At 44.5% G+C, this 19,870-nt stretch overlaps 1 protein-coding gene across 3 annotated transcripts; it reads left to right on the top strand.

Moving 5' to 3' along the window:
- Positions 1-121: 121 nt before the first annotated feature.
- dhrs12 (dehydrogenase/reductase (SDR family) member 12) lies at positions 122-18,328 on the top strand. 3 transcript variants are annotated; one of them, XM_023831804.2, is made up of 10 exons: positions 122-330; positions 3,518-3,651; positions 4,419-4,501; positions 6,261-6,353; positions 8,593-8,674; positions 12,390-12,451; positions 14,476-14,580; positions 17,289-17,379; positions 17,495-17,632; positions 17,952-18,328. In XM_023831804.2, the coding sequence occupies exons 1-10, from the start codon at positions 275-277 to the stop codon at positions 18,095-18,097; spliced, it is 990 nt and encodes a 329-aa protein (XP_023687572.1). In that variant the 5' UTR covers positions 122-274; the 3' UTR covers positions 18,098-18,328. The 3 variants fall into 3 exon arrangements, with proteins under 3 accessions (XP_023687572.1, XP_072556611.1, XP_072556612.1); XM_072700510.1 differs by lacking the exon at positions 122-330 and adding an exon at positions 2,484-2,630; XM_072700511.1 differs by lacking the exons at positions 122-330; positions 3,518-3,651 and having other exon boundaries at positions 4,455-4,501; positions 8,566-8,674.
- The last annotated feature ends 1,542 nt before the right edge of the window (positions 18,329-19,870 follow it).

Here is a 19,870-nt window from a genome sequence, read left to right as displayed (position 1 = left end):
TCCGTCAACAAAATTAACACTGATAAGTAGACTCGCCAGCGAGTACATTGTCTTAATTTACGCCTAGTTATATACTTTGATAAAACGTCTGACACCCACCGAACCAAACAGACAGCCTGTCATGATCGTCCCGCCCACGTAACATGTGAATCACTGTATCCAACCGGTTCAAGCCAGGAAAGGCGGAAAAGGAGTGGCTTATTTTCAACGGGGTCTTTTCAGATACACGAGACCCTCTCCTGGTCTGTTCAGCTGCACCAAGTAGCTGTAAAATATGTCATTCTACAGGAACACAGTGTGGTTCATAAAGGGACTACAAGAATACACCAAGTAAGTGTCACTGTGAATGGATTTCCTGAAGGTTTGTTATAAAGCTGTTTTCTTTCACGTTGCCAGAACAAATATACTAATGCTTTATGCTGTAGTACAAACATTAGAATTATTAATAAACCATTGACTTAACATAAGAAATGAACAAACGAGAGGATGCCATTCAGCCCATCAAGCTCGTTTGGGGAGAACTTAACGAATAGCTCAGAGTTGTTCAAAACTTATGTAGCTCGATCTGATTTAAAGGAACTTAATGAACGTTTGGTTTTTGCGGGAGCGTTCAATATGTGGGTTGCAATATAAGTTACTCATACTGTATTCCAAAAAATACCAATCAACAATTGCCATATCATTAATCAAAGTAGCGATAGAATAACACACTGTGTGTGTACCGTTTTATTTCTCTCAATAATACTTTTTCTGAACGATTTTTGACAGCATAAATAGGGACATGGTGTTTAACTCAAAACTAAATGGCTTTGTGCTATGCTTCAGTAAAATCACTTAACGTTACTGTACAGTGTTAGAAATGTTCAGTAGAATCGTGCATAGGAGGTGACGGGTGAGTTGGTGTCAGTAAGTGAGTGCAGCCCAGATTTTGGGTCTTGCAAACTTTGTGCTAATTTTTGAAGAAGCAAAAATACGTATTTCGTTGCAAGCATTCGTAGAAAGTAGTGATGTAGAAACGAAGCTTTCTGAAGCAACGAAGCTTCCTTTCCAAACGTACAGGTGTTATGCCGGAAAAGGCATCCCTGCCGTAGAATGCATGCCTGTCTCTAAATGACCGATTGGTCGCTGATCTGAAACGAGTTGAGATACTTTGTCGAGTAAGGCTACCGTAGTGCTAATCAATAGCCCCAAAAAACCCGTAAAACTCTAACCCTAACCCCCAAAACCCCCCTAAAACCCTAACCCTAACCCCCAAAACCCCCCTAAAACCCTAACCCTAACCCCCAAAACACCCCTAAAACCCTAACCCCTAAAAAACCCCTGACCCCCAAAAAACCCTTAAAAGCTCTACTCGTCGGAACACCGGCATGCATTCTAAGGCAGGGATGCTTTTTTCGTCATAACACCTGTTATCGGTATGTATCTTCAAGCTTTACAACATGGTGCACAGTAGCGGCACCTGCTGGTGAAATAGAAGCAGACATTAACTTGGCAGGCGCTGCATTTGTATTGAATCAGTCGGCTTATGTCTTTTCTGTGAAATCACTTATTGTCTTATGAGTAAAGGCCACTAGAAACACTAAAAATGTTTCCTGAACTGATAATTATATATAATAATAATAATAATGACACTTTTGACTCCCGGAAATTATCTTTTGCCGACCTCATCTTGAGCACTGTCCATGACATACAGACGCATACATAGCTGAGAGCAAGCTTGGCAGCAAAGGGCAGTGACCCACAGCAGCACCCATGGAACTGGCGGTTAAGGGCCTTGCTCAAGGACCCATAGACATATAACTATTCTGCCAAAGTCGGGGCTCAAACCAGCGACCTTCAGATCACAGGCATAGGGGCTTAGCTTGCTGAACCATAGACTATAAAAGATATAAAATAATATTTTGCTATAAAATTTTCACTCACTGTGTCACACACATACACACACATATTTATTATGTATTATTTTTCCAGTGTTTAAGTAATCATTGAAACGAAAAAGGGAAGTGAAAGTGCTTGTGAACAGGGACAGTAAACATTTGGAGTGAAGGTGTTTGTGCAAAGTAACCAGGTTCACCACTCAAAAGTTTTCGTTAATAACAATATTTGTTCCACGGTGTTGGGACTAAGTTGATTCCTCTTTTTATTTATAGCTTTGTTGTGTTCTGTAGAGCAAATATGTTTGTTATGTGTAGAGTAAGGATAGACAAAATTACTTTTTTTTTTGAGACCCAGTTCATTTGATTCATTCAAGTGATTCATTCTCAGTCATTCACCAACTCGTACAGTGGCACCACTTGAAACACTTGAAATAGCCTATTATTTAATGTAAACAGCACTGAATTAATAGCTAAATAGTGCTAAGTTAATAGTACTGCACTAAAAAGCTCTAAAGACATGTAAGAAAAATTATATTTGTTACTGAATTATAGACATGAGTAGTTAAGGTACAATGTTCCCAAGTCTTGGGAACATTGTACCTTAACTACTCATGTCTCTTAAAAATGCAAATGTAACAGCTCATCACATAGTCAGATACCGCTAAGTCCAAACACTAAGAATCCTTGGTTAAAATCGTTTTAAATTGTGAAAATGTAAAATCCAACGGCAGCATACAGGAAGTCACTGCATAGGTAGGCTATATACTACACCAGTAGATTTAAGTCACACCTGAGGTACGGCTCTCTCATTCAGTCATGACCAAGAATTAGCCTATCAGAGTCTCATTCACCCACTCACTCAGCAACTCGTTTACTCTCTCAAGGTCTCTCATTCAGGACAAGAAGTATGAACTAGGCTTTAAGTCTCATTTTCATCATGCAGTAATTTACATGTATGGCATGGTGGTACCCTTAGGTTGATGTGTATGTGAAGTTTGTGTGTGTATGTGCCCTGCAGTGGAGTGGCTTCCTGTCTATGGTGTACCTTATGCCTCTTGCTTTCAGGGAAAAGATGGTTAGGGCTGGGTTGGTGTTGTGATTAGAGTTTTCCCCATATAACTGAATGGAGAATCACAAAGATATAATTACAAACCAGTGTGTGTGCATGTGTAATATGTATATTAGGGTGGTCCTTAAAAATGAAAATTTGAAAATGCTACTTCTCACCCCATAACTTTTTTTATACAAGAAAACATTTCATGAATTTTTGATGACTTTTCAAAGATGATTAGAGGTTGCTCAAGCAACTCGAATGGCGAAAGTCTTTTTTTTGTGTTACAGTAGGAATCAGTTACTATAATACTATAATGTTACTATAATGGAACACACGGGCATAAGAAATAACAACTTTCAATGCCGATTTGCAAATTCAGCACCCATGCCAGAGCAAAACATCCTAATGATTATCATACACTTGCACAGAAGTGACCATGTTTTAATTTTAACTTACACACTCAATAAATGGTTGCAGTCTGGAGCTCTGGGGAAAGTCATTGTGTCCCCTCTCACATTAGTTGCAAGTGGTACTAGTCAATTGTTTGGTCCATCATGGTATGAGCAGCATGTGAGTGTTTCTGCAGGACAGGCTATGAGGCTGCTGCCAGGCATTTCATTGCTGGGGATCTGGACGTGAGCCTGAGCGGTAGATCCTTCATGATCACTGGTGCCAACAGCGGCATCGGCAAAGCCACCGCCTGTGAGGTGGCCAGAAGAGGTACTGTAATGCTTATTTAACACTATAACTGCCCTTAATAAATGACCTTAATTGACCTAGTTCATTTTAAAATTAAAATGACATTAACATTAACATTTTACTTCAACAAATTTCTAAAAAAAAGTTTTTGCGTCACCATTTTTGATAATTCCGAGAAAGCTGAAAAACATTGGAAAGATGGAAAAAAAGTTATTTTTCATGGGATGGTCAAATTTAATGTCTGCATAAGTCTAAATTTCTTTTTTCAAAAAATTCCTGGAACTTGAAAAAAACATTTAAATGTATACAAAAGTTAAATCTGAGTTCTCTCTTTGAGCATCCCAATGAGCAATAGCTGAGTTGGGGCGCTGTAATAGCTCATAATATTAATATTTTACTGCTACTGTACCTGGGGTGTATAAATGGCGCTATATTTCAGGGGGAATTTTTTTAATAAATAAACATTTCTGAGCTCTGGAAGGTATGTGTCAGTCACATGCCAAATTTCATCAAAATTAAAATGCAAAGGCCATTTGTTGAAATTGAATGACCTAACTGCAATGGTTTAGGAACTTTCTGACATTGCTCGCCCGGTGGTTATTTTTGACAGTTGCATAACAACTAGTCTTGAGTAGATTTTAGTAACCGGTGGCATTAAATGATTAGCAGTGAATTTAAATGTGTGGACTGTCTATGTGGATCTGGGCCATGATGATAATGCACGGCCTGTATTCATACTTCGAACAGACTTTACCTTCCCATGGCTGTATGTTTTGTGTTGTGAGTAGGGGGGACTGTACACCTGGTTTGCAGAAACAGGGAGAGAGCGGAGGAAGCAAAGCAGGACGTTATCCAGCAGTCTGGAAATGAGGTAAAGACAAAAGTAAAATAGTTAGGACCTCAAGATGTCATTCACTTGCTGATCATGCTGATCATGTTTTCTAGACTCGATATATATGGGCCTTTCAATCTGCTCTGGCGTGCGCAATCATCTCGGATGATTCGATCCAGTTAGACCAGGGCTATTCAAATCACAGTCCTCAAGGTCCGAGCCCTGCTGATTTTCCAGCCTTCCTTTACCTGTGAGCTGGGTATGAAGCCTCTGTGGCCAATCAGAATCAATAATTATTAAAACAACTACCTGGGAGAATTGAAAACAAGGCCTGGATTTGGATTAGAGGTCCAGATTTGAAGATCCCTGAGCTAGATTAATCTACTACACAGCTGTGTTTGAAAACCCGACTTATTCTGGATGAGTTTCACCAGCATTAACTCATCCAAGATGAGGCATCTGATCTCGGATGATTTAAGCGATGTACGGAAAATATCCCCCTTTTTACAATAAATATTCAATAATAATCCAATTAAAAATAAACAGTCTGTTTTCTCTGTTCATGTAGTTAATTAACTGATAAATTATGATGTTGCTGCCATGTTTTCAAAATTGGTTTTGCTTATCCTGAAATACCATCTGAAGTGGTCATTGTAAAACCTTTTTTAGAATTTTCCAGTATCTTCATTTTTTCTATTCACTTGTTTGCTCAGAAGAAACAAGAAAAACTCATCATCACTGTTGCTAATGGTGCATGTCGCCATTGGTGTGAAGCAGCCAGAAATCACAATATATAACAGAGGACCTCATTTACTGTGGATTGTACTCTGCTAGACTGTTGCAGGGTGGTGTGAGACTCTGGATTAGGTCTTGTCACTAGAAGGTCAGTGGTTTGAATCCTGTAGCTGGAAGACTGAAATTACCTCTGCCGGGCCATTGAGCAAGGCCCGTAACCCTGAAAACTGCTCCACATTTGCTGGCTGAATGCCTAACTGGGGCAGAGTGGGCAGGGCCACCACCCTTGGGCCAGGGCCCTCCCATATGCCAGATACACATAAAGTTACATTGATATAATTTTTCCTAAGCTCTTGGGAGCTAGAACATATTACTTTCATTTTAGCTGTGACTTGCGATTTTATATATCTGTCATTTTTTGTATACATTCTTATTATGGTGGGTGTATGGTGTAATTTTTAAATTTTTAGAAAAAAAAAAATCTGTAAAATCCCTACAACAAACTTCAAAACATTGCTATGTATTATATTTTAAGTTAAACTAAGCTGTTCCTTTTGTATTTAATGGTTTTCCGTTTGAGGAATTTGCAAAAATTTGCAGTGCATGATGGGTAGGATCTAAAGGCTGCCTAACGTCCTCGTCCAATCGGTGTTTTGCCCCGGGACCTTATGTGCAGTTGTTCCACCACTGATGCTGCACATTGTGATTTTCCCCCCAAGCTTTGTGCTTACCTGTATGGTCTCATAGGAGAATAAGATACAGTGCTTCCCCTAGGTTTACGCAACTGTGTATCTTATTTACACAACAGTTTGTCATTTTTGTCTCTAAATAACATAAGGCTATTTAGTTTGTTTAATAAAAGGACAATGTATAGACCTGTTCTATAGGAAAGGTGACCTTAAATGACTTCTGTTATTATCTGTCGCTATATAGAAAATAAAATTTAATAAAATTAACTTGACGTGGGGGGGGGGCAGGAGGTGCCATTGGGGGGGGCAGGAGGTTAGATTCATTATTGATCAGATATATACAGTCATTTTCCTTCCGTCCTCTGTACATCCAGAATGTCCATGTTCACCTGCTGGACATCTCCAGCCCCAGGCAGGTGTGGCAGTTTGCGGAGAGTTTCATGCAGAAGAACGTCTTGCATGTGCTGGTGGGTCTTTGCCTCTGCTCCATAATCTCACACTGAACCAAATGTAATGGTTACTCAAATTGTGAATGACATCACATCGAACCAAATGTAATGGTTGTAAACTCAGTATATTCAAGGCCACCAGTGATGTCATATAATAGCAATGGTGCAAACTAATAAATCAAAATCTTTGGTTTTTGTCCCTTAAAATAAATAGTATAGACTCAATTATTCAGTTGTCAGCAGCTACTGTTTTGTGGCTTGCATCTCAATCAAGGATATTATATTTATATTAGTGCTGGGCAACGATTAAAATCTTTAATCGTAATTAATCGCATGATTTGTCTGATTAATCATGATTAATCGCAATGTTATGCGAAAATTTTATAATGAATTCAAAAGTAGTGTTTTGTGCACTTTATTTTAACCCTCTGGGGTCGGCGGTCCCGCCTGACAGAAATTTCGCCAAATCATTTAAATAACACTGCGAGTTTTTGTCATATAAACATTTAAAAAACACCCTCAGAAACCTTGGACGGTCTACTTCTCTAATATATATAGGTAGAAATTGTTGCCATTTTCAGCAGCAATTCTTGTACCTGTGTCCATGGCTCAGTGTGCTAAGCCTGTCTGCCTGTAATCACAAGATTGCCAGTTCAAACCCATCCTATTTAGAACGTGAATAGTGATCTTCAGCTGAGAGCAGTCCTATACACTCCTGATGCAAGTAAGACAAAGAAACTTATAGGCAACAACGAACAGGTTTGGCAATGGCATTCCACACAAAAATAGGCTTAAAAATAAAGGAATCAGTGGGCTTAATAGCCTAAATATACATGCACGTTTTAAATTTCTCAATTTTTTTCTGTTGATGCTGCTGCTGCGTCTCTCTATAAAATAAAATTTCACTGACAGCGTTACGTGAAATTTAAAAAATCCTATTAGACCTACTTTGAATGACAAAATGAATTTATTTGATTACCGATCTTTACTTTATAGGCTTTTATACTTTAATTTACTATAGACTTGATATGGTACAACCATATAAAACTTGCTCGCGTTTTGCTTTGGCTTCCGCCTGTTCGTGTAGCACCCTCTCATGTTTCTGAGAAAAGTGATTCCAAAGTGAATCTTTACTCACTGAAACAGTTTCACCACATTATTCTTCTTGCTCTACATTATTGTCATCTATACGTTTGATAAGAATAGTACACTTGTATGATTTATCAGTTTCCTTTGTGAAATACTTTGCGAATTCCATCTCGTTCCAATTTGTGTAACAGTCTTGATAATTGTACAGATGAATTCTGGGTAGATTTGGGCGCGCCTCAGAATCGTAGTGTGAGCGGTATCGGAGCGAAATTGGAGAGACAGAGCGACTGCTCCAGCCTTAATTAAAAAACCGCTTCGCGCTCTGACCAAATTCAGCCGGCTCCGCTCCTCGCTCACGCTCCGCTCCACTCAGCTCACATGCTCTGATTCAGAGCCAGCGAGCAACAGACTTTCAAAATAATACTACTACTAATATAATAAACTGCGTTAATTCGCGATAAAATAATTGTCGGCGTTAATAAAGTACTGCGTTAACGCGATAATAACGCAATAACTGACCCAGCGCTAATTTATATGACTCCGTGTTACGTGCATCACACATTCTCAGTGTTATGGCTGGGTATGGCTAACTAGTGTCACAATTTGATGCATCACGGTCACCATCGTATCCTGATGGAACTACTAAAATTTAAAATGTGCCAAACGTAATTAACAGGCATTAACACCATTTAACTACCAAGGATGAGTCAGTATCTTCAATAAAATTGTTGCACACTTCCCTAACCCTAACTCTAAGGTGCATGAATCATGCATTTCTTTGTGCAAAGTGTGCGTTTCTATTAAAAAAAAAAACAGTTGACATGATTGTAGTTTTGCATTGCACAGGCTACACAAACAGCGTATTTTTAATATGTAAATGTTATGAAATAAAATGGTTGACTCTACATCTGCTGGTGTTAAACAGTACCGCATTAAATTCAAAATATCAAAAAAGTTAAAAATATCAATATTGTGACAAAATTTGATGCTGAGTTTATTTTCTTGGTTAATACTTAAATGCTGAACAGATTCTTCTGTCCAAGACAGCTGAATAATTTTGATGAAAATCTTTGGATGGGGTCCTCCTCTAAAGTACAGCAGCAGTGGTGAATGGGTGTATTTTGTTTCCTGCTTCCATTAGTTGTTATTAATCTGATGTGGCTCCCAGATCAACAATGCTGGCTGCATGGTGAACCAGAGGGAGCTTCAGGAGGACGGGCTGGAGAAGAACTTTGCCACAAACACTCTGGGTGAGAAGGGAAAACTCCCCCTTTCTGTTACTCCTACTCAGGTCCCAGGAGAAGACAAATTGTTCTCCTGCTGGCCTACAAACTGACATGACTTGCATTTCTATACGTTTTCCCTGTTTGTACATCTGGATATTTTAGTGTGTAACCTATGATTAGGTTGCTCATTCAGCTGTTTGTTGAGAGTGATGCTGAGATCTAAGCTGATCCAGTGCCTTTACCACCTGCCTCTTACTGTTTTCAGGCACCTACATCCTGACCACAGCACTTATCCCAGCATTGACAAAATCATATGACCCACGGGTGGTGAGTGAGGCCTGGCCATCCATCCATCCATCCATCATCTGCCACTTGTCCGGGGTTCGGGTCGCGGGGGTAGCAGCTTCAGTAGAGGCACCCAGACCTCCCTCTCCCCAGCTAACCCCACCAGCTCCTCGGGGGGGACACCGAGGCGTTCCCAGGCCAGCCGAGAGATATAATCCCTCCAGCGAGTCCTGGGCCTGCCTCGGGGCCTCCTCCCTGTAGGACAGGCACGGAAAACCTCTCCGGGTAGCCGCCCAGGAGGCATCCGCACCAGATGTCCAAACCACCTCAACTGGCTCCTTTCCACGTGAAGAAGCAGCGGTTCTACTCTGAGGCCCTCCCGGATATCCGAACTTCTCACCCTATCCCTAAGGGAGAGCCCAGACACCCTGCGGAGAAACCTCATTTCGGCCGCTTGTATTCGCGATCTCGTTCTTTCGGTCATTACCCATAGCTCATGACCATAGGTGAGGGTAGGGACAAAGATGGACCAATAGATCGAGAGCTTGGCTTTTTGGCTCAGTTCTTTCTTAGCCACGACGGACCAGTTAAGCGCCTGCAGAACTGCAGACGCCGCTCCGATCCGTCTATCCAGCTCCCGATCTCGCCTACCCTCACTCGTGAACAAGACCCCGAGATACTTAAACTCCTCCACTTGAGGCAGTACGTCTTCCCCAACCCGAAGAGGGCAAACCACCCGTTTCCGGCTGAGAACCATGGTCTCGGACTTGGAGGTGCTAATCCTCATCCCTGCCGCTTCGCACTCGGCTGCGAACCGCCCCAGTGCCTGCTGGAGATCCCCAGCAGATGAAGCCAACAGGACGACATCGTCTGCAAAAAGCAGCGAGGCAATCCTGAGGTCACCAAACTGGACACCCTCGACGCCTTGGCTGCGCCTAGAAATCCTGTCCATAAATATGATAAACAGGACCGATGACAAAGGGCAGCCCTGGCGGAGCCCAACACGCACCTGGAACACGTCCGACTTATTGCCGGCAATGCGGACCAAGCTTCTGCTCCGTTCGTACAGGGACCGGATCGCCCACAACAGTGGACCCCCCGGACCCCATACTCTCGAAGCACCCCCCACAGAGCACCTCGGGGAACCCGGTCGTAAGCCTTTTCCAAATCCACAAAACACATGTAGACTGGATAGGCAAACTCCCAGGCCCCCTCCAGTACCCCTGCAAGGGTATAAAGCTGGTCCAGTGTTCCACGACCAGGACGAAAACCGCATTGTTCCTCCTGAATCCGAGATTCGACTATCGATCTCACCCTCCTCTCCAGTACCCTGGAATAGACCTTCCCAGGGAGGCTGAGAAGTGTGATCCCCCTGTAGTTGGAACACACCCTCCGGTCCCCTTTCTTAAATAAGGGGACCACCACCCCGGTCTGCCAATCCAGCGGCACTGTCCCTGACCTCCACGCACTGTTGAGAAGGCGTGTCAGCCACGACAGCCCCACAACATCTAGAGCCTTCAGATACTCCGGGCGGATCTCGTCCACCCCCAGGGCCCGGCCACCACGGAGTTGTTTAACCGCCACGGCCACCTCAGCCTCAGTGATGGGCAAGCCCCCCCCAGCACCCTCGGGCTCTGTGCCCTCAGATGTCTCAAAGGCAGTATGCATAGATGTATCTGAGGCAGGGTTGAGGAGGTCCTCAAAGTATTCCTTCCACCTCCGGATGATGTCCCCAGGTGAGGTCAACAGCCCCCCCCCCCCCACTATAAATAGTAGGAACCAGGAGCTGCTTCCCCCTCGTGATACTCTGTATGGTTTGCCAGAACCTTTTTGAGGCCGACCGAAAGTCAATTTCCATGGCCTCACTGAACTCCTCCCACGCCCGGGTTTTTGCTTCTGCGACCGCCCGAGCCGCGTTCCGCCTGGCCCGCCGGTACCCGTCAGCTGCCTCCGGAGACCCCCGGGCTAATAATTCCCGGTAAGCCTCCTTCTTCAGCTTCACGGCCCCCCTCACCTCTGGTGTCCACCATCGGGTACAGGGGTTACCGCCACGACAGGCACCGACCACCCTGCAGCCACAGCTCCGTACGGCCGCTTCCACAATGGAGGTCCGGAACAGTGTCCATTCGGACTCAATGTCCCCTACCTCCCCCGGCATGCAGTCGGAATTCTGCCGGAGGCACGAGTTAAAGCTCCAGCGAACAGGAGCCTCTGCCAGACGTTCCCAGCAGACCCTCACTATGCGCTTGGGCCTACCAGGTCTGACCGGCTTCCTCCCCCGCCACCTGAGCCAACTCATCACCAGGTGGTGATCAGTTGACAGCTCTGCCCCTCTCTTTACCCGAGTGTCCAAGACGGAGGGCCACAGATCAGTTGATACGATTATAAATCGATCATCGACCTGTAGCCCTGGGCATGTTCGTACCCTGTCCACTTATGGACACCCTTATGCTCGAACATGGTGTTCGTTATGGACAAACCATGCATTGCACAGAAGTCCAATTACAGAACACCACTCGGATTCAGATCAGGGAGGCCGTTCCTCCCAATCACCCCCTTCCAGGTCACACTGTCATTGCCCACGTGAGCGTTGAAGTCCCGCAGCAAAACGATGGAATCCCCCCGCGGCACGCCACATAGCATACCGCTAAGGGAATCCAAGAAGGCCGGGTACTCCGAACTGACATTCGGCGCATAAGCGCAGATGACAGTCAGAGACCTATCCCCGACCCGAAGGCGCAGGGAAACAGCCCTCTCGTTCACCGGGGTAAACTCCGGTGTTAATGCACCGAGCTGTGGGGCCACCAATAGCCCTACCCCAGCCCGGCGTCACTCACCCGCCGCAACTCCAGAGTAAAAGAGCGTCCAGCCCCTCTCCAGGAGATTGGTTCCAGAACCCAAGCTATGCGTTGAGGTGAGCCCGACTATATCTAGTCGATACCTCTCAACCTCACGCACAAGCTCAGGCTCCTTCCCCACCAGAGAGGTGACATTCCATGTCCCGAAAGCCAGTTTTGTCAGCCGGGGATCGGACCGCCAGGGCCTCCCTTGGCCGCCACCCGATCCACAATGCACCGAACCCCTGACATTCCCCTTGCGGGTGGTGGGCCCACCTGGGGACAGTCCCGCGTGCCTCTTTCGGGCTGTGCCCGGCCGGGCCCCACGGGCCAAGGCCCGGCCACCAGGCGCTCGCCAACGGGCCCCTCCCCCAGGCCTGGCTCCAGGGTGGGGCCCCGGTGACCCTAGTCCGGGCGAGGGAAACGGGACTTTGATTTTTTACTTTTTCATGGGGTTCTTTCGGATTGCTCTTTGTCTGGCCCCTCCCCTGGGACCTTTTTGCCTTGGGAGACCCTACCAGGGGCTATTGCCCCCGACAACCTAGCCCCCAGGTTCACGGAGGCACGCAAACCCCTCCACCACGATAAGGTGGCAATCCAAGGAGGACTGTTTTCAGGCACCTACATCCTGACCACAGCACTTATCCCAGCATTGACAAAATCACATGACCCACGGGTGGTGAGTGAGGCCTGGCCTTGTAAGATTATCAGTACAGTCAGATTTAAGACTCCTCTAAGGATTCCTGTGGAAAGGCAGGTTAGAATAAGTACCTAGCATCTCCTTGCTGATCGTTAGAAGTAATGAATGGAGTGTTTGCTTGAGATGTGACCCGTGTCGATGGAAGAAGAGATCATGGTCCCTGACAGTGTCAGCATGGGTCTCTGGCTCCTGCTTCACCTGGGGGGAGGGGCTGGAAGGACCCAATCTAGCCAACCAGCTGGTCAAAACATGCCTTAGGATAGCTTTGGGAGTATGGACACCCATCACTCTTTCTACAAGGCATTGATCAAAGGACAATTCAGTTAAAGAACATGGAATATATCACCCCTGTGTCCTCTACAGGAGGCCTGTGGTCTGTGCACTGGGCTCCAAGGCGGGTGAGGAGCAGGATGCAATTTTAAAGTTTTAAACAGTTTCTGATCAAACCCCCAAATGATGTTTTTGGATCAAGATGACAACTTAATAACAGAATAGAATAGAAGTGTTTCTCACCAAATACTGATGACTGGCCCAAGATTATTCAGTTTTGCTTTCCATCAACTGCACCTTCATACTGCATTCATTATATATTCATATAACATTCATATCAAGTAGAGCATGTGAGCGAAGTGGAGCGGTGAGAATTTCCGCTCCTCGCTTACGAGGCTGTTGGCTCCGCCCGCTTCTCCGCTCTAATTCGCAGTAAGCCGCTCCGCTCAACACCGCTCCTCACTCCACTAAAATTTCCTCCTGCTGCAGTCAAATCGCTCCACGCTACAAATATGAGCAACGGCAACATTGCCACTCAGAACAGAAAATATTTATTTTTCAACAACATATAGGCAAGAACGGACAGGTTTGGCAATGGCATTCCACACAAAAATATACAGTAGGCTTAAAAATAAAGGAATCAGTGGGCTTAATAGCCTAAAGAATATACAGGCTAAGCATCCACATTTTAAATTCCTCAATTTTTTTCTGTTGATGCTGCTGCTGCGTCTCTATAAAATAAAATTTCACTGACAGTGTTACGTGAAATTACAAAATCCTATTAGACCTACTTTGAATGACAAAACTAATTTATTTGATTACCAATATTTACTTTATAGGCTTTTATACTTTTATTTACTTTATAGACTTGATATGCTACAGCCATATAAAACTTGCTCACGTTTTGCTCTGGCTTCCGCCTGTTCGCGTAGCACACACTCATGTTTCTGAGAAAAGTGATTCCAAAGTGAATCTTTACTCACTGAAACAGTTTCGCCACATTGTTGTTCTTGCTCTACATTATTGTGATCTATACGTTTGATAAGAATAGTACACTTGTATGATCTATCAGTTTCCTTCGTGAAATACTTTGCGAATTCCATCTCGACCAATTTGTGTAACAGTCTTGATAACTGTACAGATGAATTCTGGGATTTGGGCACGCGTCAGAGTCGTAGTGTGAGCGGTATCGGAGCGAGACAGAGCGACCGCTCCAGCCTTAATTACAAAACTGCTCCGCGCTCTGACCAAATTCTGCTCGGTCCGCTCCGCTCACATGCTCTGATATCAAGTATATACTTACATCCTAACATACCATAACAGCTTTAATATACACTAATGACAAACGTTATATAGTTATACAACTATAATGCTTATCATTATCATATAATGTTTATTAATTTGTTTTCCTTGCTGTACTGAAATTGCACCGAACCATGAACCCAAAACCGAAATTTGTACCGAACCATAATTTTTTTTTACCGTTACACCCCCATTGGATAAAAGTATTTTTATTTAATGGTGTCTCGAGTGCCAGGAAAGCAGGCACATTTAGCACTATTCATTGATATGTGCTCAATGCAGTACTTTGTTTCCTCTGACCTGCAGGAGGCTTTCATTAAAAGTACACACTAAAAATAACGTCCTCACAGGCCTGTAGTGCATGAGCAGTTGAAGGCTCATAGTTGGAGTTTTCTAATTGAGGCTGTGTTGGGTCCCCCCCCCCCCCCCAGATCACAGTGTCATCAGGGGGCATGCTTGTCCAGAAGCTGAACGTGAGCGACATGCAGTTCGAGAATGGTACTTTTGATGGCACCATAGCTTACGCCCAGAACAAAGTAAGAGTACGCCGTTGAAGTGGCATTTCACATCCATTCAACACTAAACATGGTTTCATCAACATGTATGTTATGGATTTTTATGGAATTGCCCTTTAAGAAAGACAATGGCATCACAATTGAAGTTCTTGCATCTAGCAACATCTTGAAAAACACTGAACTGTGTAATTTCTTGCACTTACCTATTATTTAGAAATCATTTGAAGCGCACACAAAATATTGTTGGGTGACGCTTTCTAAGAAACTGCCATCTACACTAGTCAACATTTGAAGTGGATCAAAACTGTTAATCAAAGATGTTCTGAAACAAGAAGGGGTATTTTTCAAAATTCATGTTTAACATGTAAGTCTGCTATTAATCAATGCTGTCATCAATGCAATTTCATGACTCATCACTTTTAATGGTGCCCAGACATGATTATTTGTCACAAGGTGTGAAGTGCCTTGTCACACACTCATGACGACAACGGTGCATCAAGAAACTGTTGGTTGTTCAGTACTTTTGTGATTCACCTGAAGTCACAATGGACTAGAAATGCCTCTTAAACATTTTTTCCTGCAGTGCAGTGCCTTTGGAGTACCTTAAGGAGCCAGCACAATGGTCATAATGGTGATGCACTGGATACTGTACTGTTACTGTACTGTAGTCATTCTGTGTGGAGTGTCAGAGATTGAAGTAAGAAAAAACAGAAAAGAAAGCTTTTTCAGTTCAAACAAACAAGATTTTATTATGCATGCTACAGCAGATCTGAGTTCATACTGTAAAACAAACATGAACTGAATGGTTTAAAGAATGTACTGTAAAAAACAAGTCAAGAACGAGAAACAACAAACGTAATGTGCTGAGAGAACCAGTCAGTAGTCAGTGTTACCACCTCTGACACGGATCACAGCCTCACATCGCCTATGCATGCTTGAGATGAGGTTTTGGATATTCTGTTGAGGGATGGCTTGCCATTCCTCCAGCAACGCTATTCGCAACTCCACACGGGTTCCTGGAGGGACCTGGCGTGCTTGCACTCTTGACTGTAGCTGCTCCCAAATGTGTTCAATGGGGTTCAGGTCGGGAGACCAGGCTGGCCACTCCATTCTTGAGATGCCCTCCTCCTCCAAGAATTCTGTCACCAGTCTTGCTCGATGTGGGCGGGCGTTGTCATCCATTAGCACGAAATCTGGCCACATTGCACCAGCATACGGCCGCACAACTGGTCTCAGGATTTCATCCCTATACCTTTGGCCTGTCAGGCTGCCATTTTCAATGATGACAAGCTCTGTCCTTGCACCCATGGAGACGCCTCCCCATACCATGACTGATGATCCGCCAATACGGTCATGCTGTACAACATTTTGCGGCAAATTTCTCTCCCCAGGACGACGCCAGACCCTCCTACGCCTGTCTAGGAAGTTCACGCAGAACCGGGACTCATCTGTAAAAAGCACTGTACCCCACTGATTCAATGTCCACCTGCGGTGTTCTCTGGCCCACTGCAGACGTGCCAGTTTGTGTGCTCCGGAAAGAGGCACCCTCACAGCTGGTCTTCTGGCTCTCAAGCCAACTTCATGAAGTCGTCTTCTCACAGTCTGAGTGGACACTCGCACCCCTGTTGCATCCTGAATGTCATTTCGCAGGCTGACTGCAGGCATAAAACGATTTCTGCGGGCATGGAGGGTCAAGTATCGGTCTTGATTTGGTGTTGTGACCCGTTGTCTGCCTCCACCATGCTTCCTACTCACACTACCAAACCTTCTGAACCTGTTCCAGGCTCTGGAAATGACACTTTGAGATGTCCCCACTGCGTCTGCAACTTCACGCTGAGTCATGCCTCCTTGCAGCATCCCAATGGCCCTGTTAAGGTCAGAATCCTGCAATCTCACTAAATGTGGCATTTTCAGTGTTTTTTGACTTCAAGTGAAGCATTCAGAGCCTTAAATGATGAGCAGTTCCCAGTTACGAACACCTGTGACAGGTCAATTGGTACCTAATGACAAACAATCATGTCTGGAGACCATTAAAAGCCATTAAGGATGACATTTCATTAATGACAACATTGACTAATAACACTTATATGTTATGCATAAATTGTGAAAGAAACACATTTTGGTTTTAGGACAACTTTGATGAAAGTTTTTGATCCACTTCAAATGTTGACTAGTGTATAATGCAGTAGTGTCCTTACTGCTGTAATGTCACTGCTGATAAACAATGCTGGAACAAGCACAGAGACTATAAAAGAATGCCGCTCCATAGGCATGCATAGGAACTAGATGCATCGTGCAATGCTTTGTCTTTCATACATATTGTGGCATTGCAATGGGCACACATGCAATAGTCACATCGTGCTGGGATGTTTTCTCTTCACGCTCTGCCTGCTCAGCGAATTTGCTTCAGCAACACATGGATTCATAAGGAAAGATAAGGAATGCGCTCCTGTTTATTAAATTTTTTTTTGGGGGGGGGGAATGTGCCCCCCTGTCCCCCGATTTCCGACACCTGTCAGTGACCTTGGGTATATGGGAACATAGTTGTACAGGTTCCATGACCTTGTGTATGAGCAGAGGTTAGTGTCCCCCGGGACCTTGTGTATATAGGAGTATAGGTGTGCAGGTTCCATGACCTTGTGTATGAGCAGAGGTTTGTGTCCCCCGTGACCTTGTGTATATAGGAGTATAGGTGTGCAGGTTTCATATCTACAGTTTTCTATTACCAGAGACAACAGGTGATCCTCTCGGAGCAGTGGGCCTCTAAGCATAAGGAGATCCACTTCTCCTGCATGCATCCAGGATGGGCTGATACTCCAGGTGGGTCCTTGATCTGGCCCATGTTTTATCTCATTGCAGAGACTGTATATGACTGTGCAGCACAGTTGTATATGTATGTTTGCTGATTATGATTGTGCGTGCGTCTGCTCTTCAGCGGTGCGATCCTCCATGCCCGATTTCTATGAGAAGATGAAAAGCAGGCTGCGCACAGAGGCTCAGGGGGCAGATACTGTGGTGTGGCTGGCTGTATCAAAGGAGGCCATCCATCATGCCAGCGGCTGCTTCTTCCAAGGTGAGCGGGGGCTCTGTCCCTCTGCACAGAAATGCTAATCTGCTTCTAGCTCAGAAAACACGATGCCATAAACCACAGCTGTGCTGCTTACCTGTGATGTTAAAGATGGGAGAAGATGCTTGTCATGTATACTTAGATGCTTTAATGGAGAAAAAGGGTGTGTGTGTGTGTGTGTGTACAGTATTGCTCAGCAAATAGCGGTGTGCTCAGCTGACAAAGTATGTATCACCAAAAGTTAACAGCGCGGTTAAAGCTGTGGTCATGGGCCCCTTACTGCGGTAGCAGAGGCTGACCTTCCTCCTCTCCCACGCTGCCACAGACCGGAAGCCGGTGTCCACACACCTGCCTCTGGCCTCCACCAGGGCCTCCAAAGAGGAGGAGCAGCAGCTGGTGACGGCCCTGGAGGACCTGTCTCACAAGTTCCAGCCAAGACCACAGCCAACCCAGGGTGCAAGAGATGCTTAGGAAGCCCGTTGGGCTGCTTGCAGCAGTTAGCACAACGTGTCGCCCCTCTAACAACTGGAAAGACGACCTCACCAGGATCAACGGATGCCGACGGAAAAATCCCACTTATATAGTTTGTAAACTGTATATATCTAATTTAGCTTTTCCTGCCCTCCTTCGGTACCTGGACTGAATGTGTGATCTAAACACTTTATATTATACTGTTCCAATAAAATACATTTTATATTTAGAGTATATGTGTCACAGTCATAAGTAAAAAGAGAACAAATGCAAAAGCAATGAAGGAAATATTGAAAAGCTTTAATTTAAGGTCTCCTGATGTTCCCAATAAGTTCATTGACATCTCACAGTTCTGCTTTTTGCAAGAAGACAAGGGGGGGGGGGGGTACATATCCAGTGCAGGGTGAGCATCACGAGAGCAAAGCAATCTCAGCAAGCAGCTCGAGTGCCATCTGGCTGCCGTTGTGGCACGCAACAAGCCAACAGGATGTGAAACATTCAGCCACCTCACCCAAAATGTAGTCAACAGTCTGTTTGTCAAAACACCATCATTCTCCTCCTGAATGAAACTCCCAGTTAAGGTCAGACAAATTCACACAGTTAAAGGCTGCTTGCTAACTAAACTGGATTCTCTCCAAGATACAAAAACCACTCTTGATATGCTGTTCATAACTGCCTTTAAAATGACATTCTGACACTTTAAACAACCATTTTCTTAAGTCATTAACTAAAAAGAAACATTTAAGGTTTTCTGTAGCAGGAATTGTCTCCACAAAAAAATCACAATCAAGCACAATTTTGTAGGTCTTCACATTATGTACAAAATGGAATGTATTTTAGTTTAGACAAGTCATGCTGGATTTATCAAACAGGTAAACTGAAGCACAGTAGTAAAGTATTAACAGGTTGGGACTGGGAGAGGCTGCCATTGTGGTGTACAGAGCCAGCAGAAACATTCAGGTGTGGTTTAAACACCACTAGAGGGCATGTGAAGCAGGGACCTGCTGCACACTCCAAGACAAATGGCTAAAGCAGGTGACAGCGGCATGACAGCAGTGAGAAACGTACACCCTGTCCTCAGTGCTCTCTGGCACGTCAAGGCTTTGTGAATGGCTGAGATACAAGGTGACAGGACACACAGGAGAGCTGGCATGACGAAAATGGGGACACAATTTCAATGAAATCATAACCTTAACAAAACAGCTAAAAATCCTCTACATCAGATGCTTATTATTTAGCTGTGAGCATTCATCTCTTATGTTTTTATGCACTATTCTGCATATGCCAGACTTTAGTAACCTTGCCTTGAGTAAGATCCCATTTTAGTAACACAAGGTCCCTCTGTGTGCGGTGTTCAGCACCCCCCCTCCCCCTTCCCCCCTTCACATCTGCCACGGTCACCACACAATATCAAGGTGCGTTTGCTGTTTTGGTATATCTGCTCCTCTAACTACTAGTTAATCAGTATCGACACAGTACCAATGGAAAAATCCAACCGTAACCAAACTTCAAGCGTATAAAATTACACCCTTTTCAAAAACTGCGGTGCACTTCTGAGTTACAATCATGCTAAAATGTCATATTTACTGTTTTTACAGGTATTTACAGGTGTAGACCTGTTCTATGTACACTTTAGTTAAGCAGACGTGTAAGACACGTCTCCCAGTGCGCATGGGTCAGCCTTGTGCACACACCGCGGTCACACGTGATGCTGTAGGAACACACTGTCTGAGGCTGATGCTCCTTGCTAATGAGGGCCATGCGCTTGTGAAA

The sequence above is a fragment of the Paramormyrops kingsleyae genome, chromosome 16, assembly GCF_048594095.1.
Source record: "Paramormyrops kingsleyae isolate MSU_618 chromosome 16, PKINGS_0.4, whole genome shotgun sequence".
Taxonomy (NCBI): Eukaryota; Metazoa; Chordata; class Actinopteri; order Osteoglossiformes; family Mormyridae; genus Paramormyrops; species Paramormyrops kingsleyae.
This window is presented reverse-complemented; position numbering and strand designations above follow the sequence as displayed.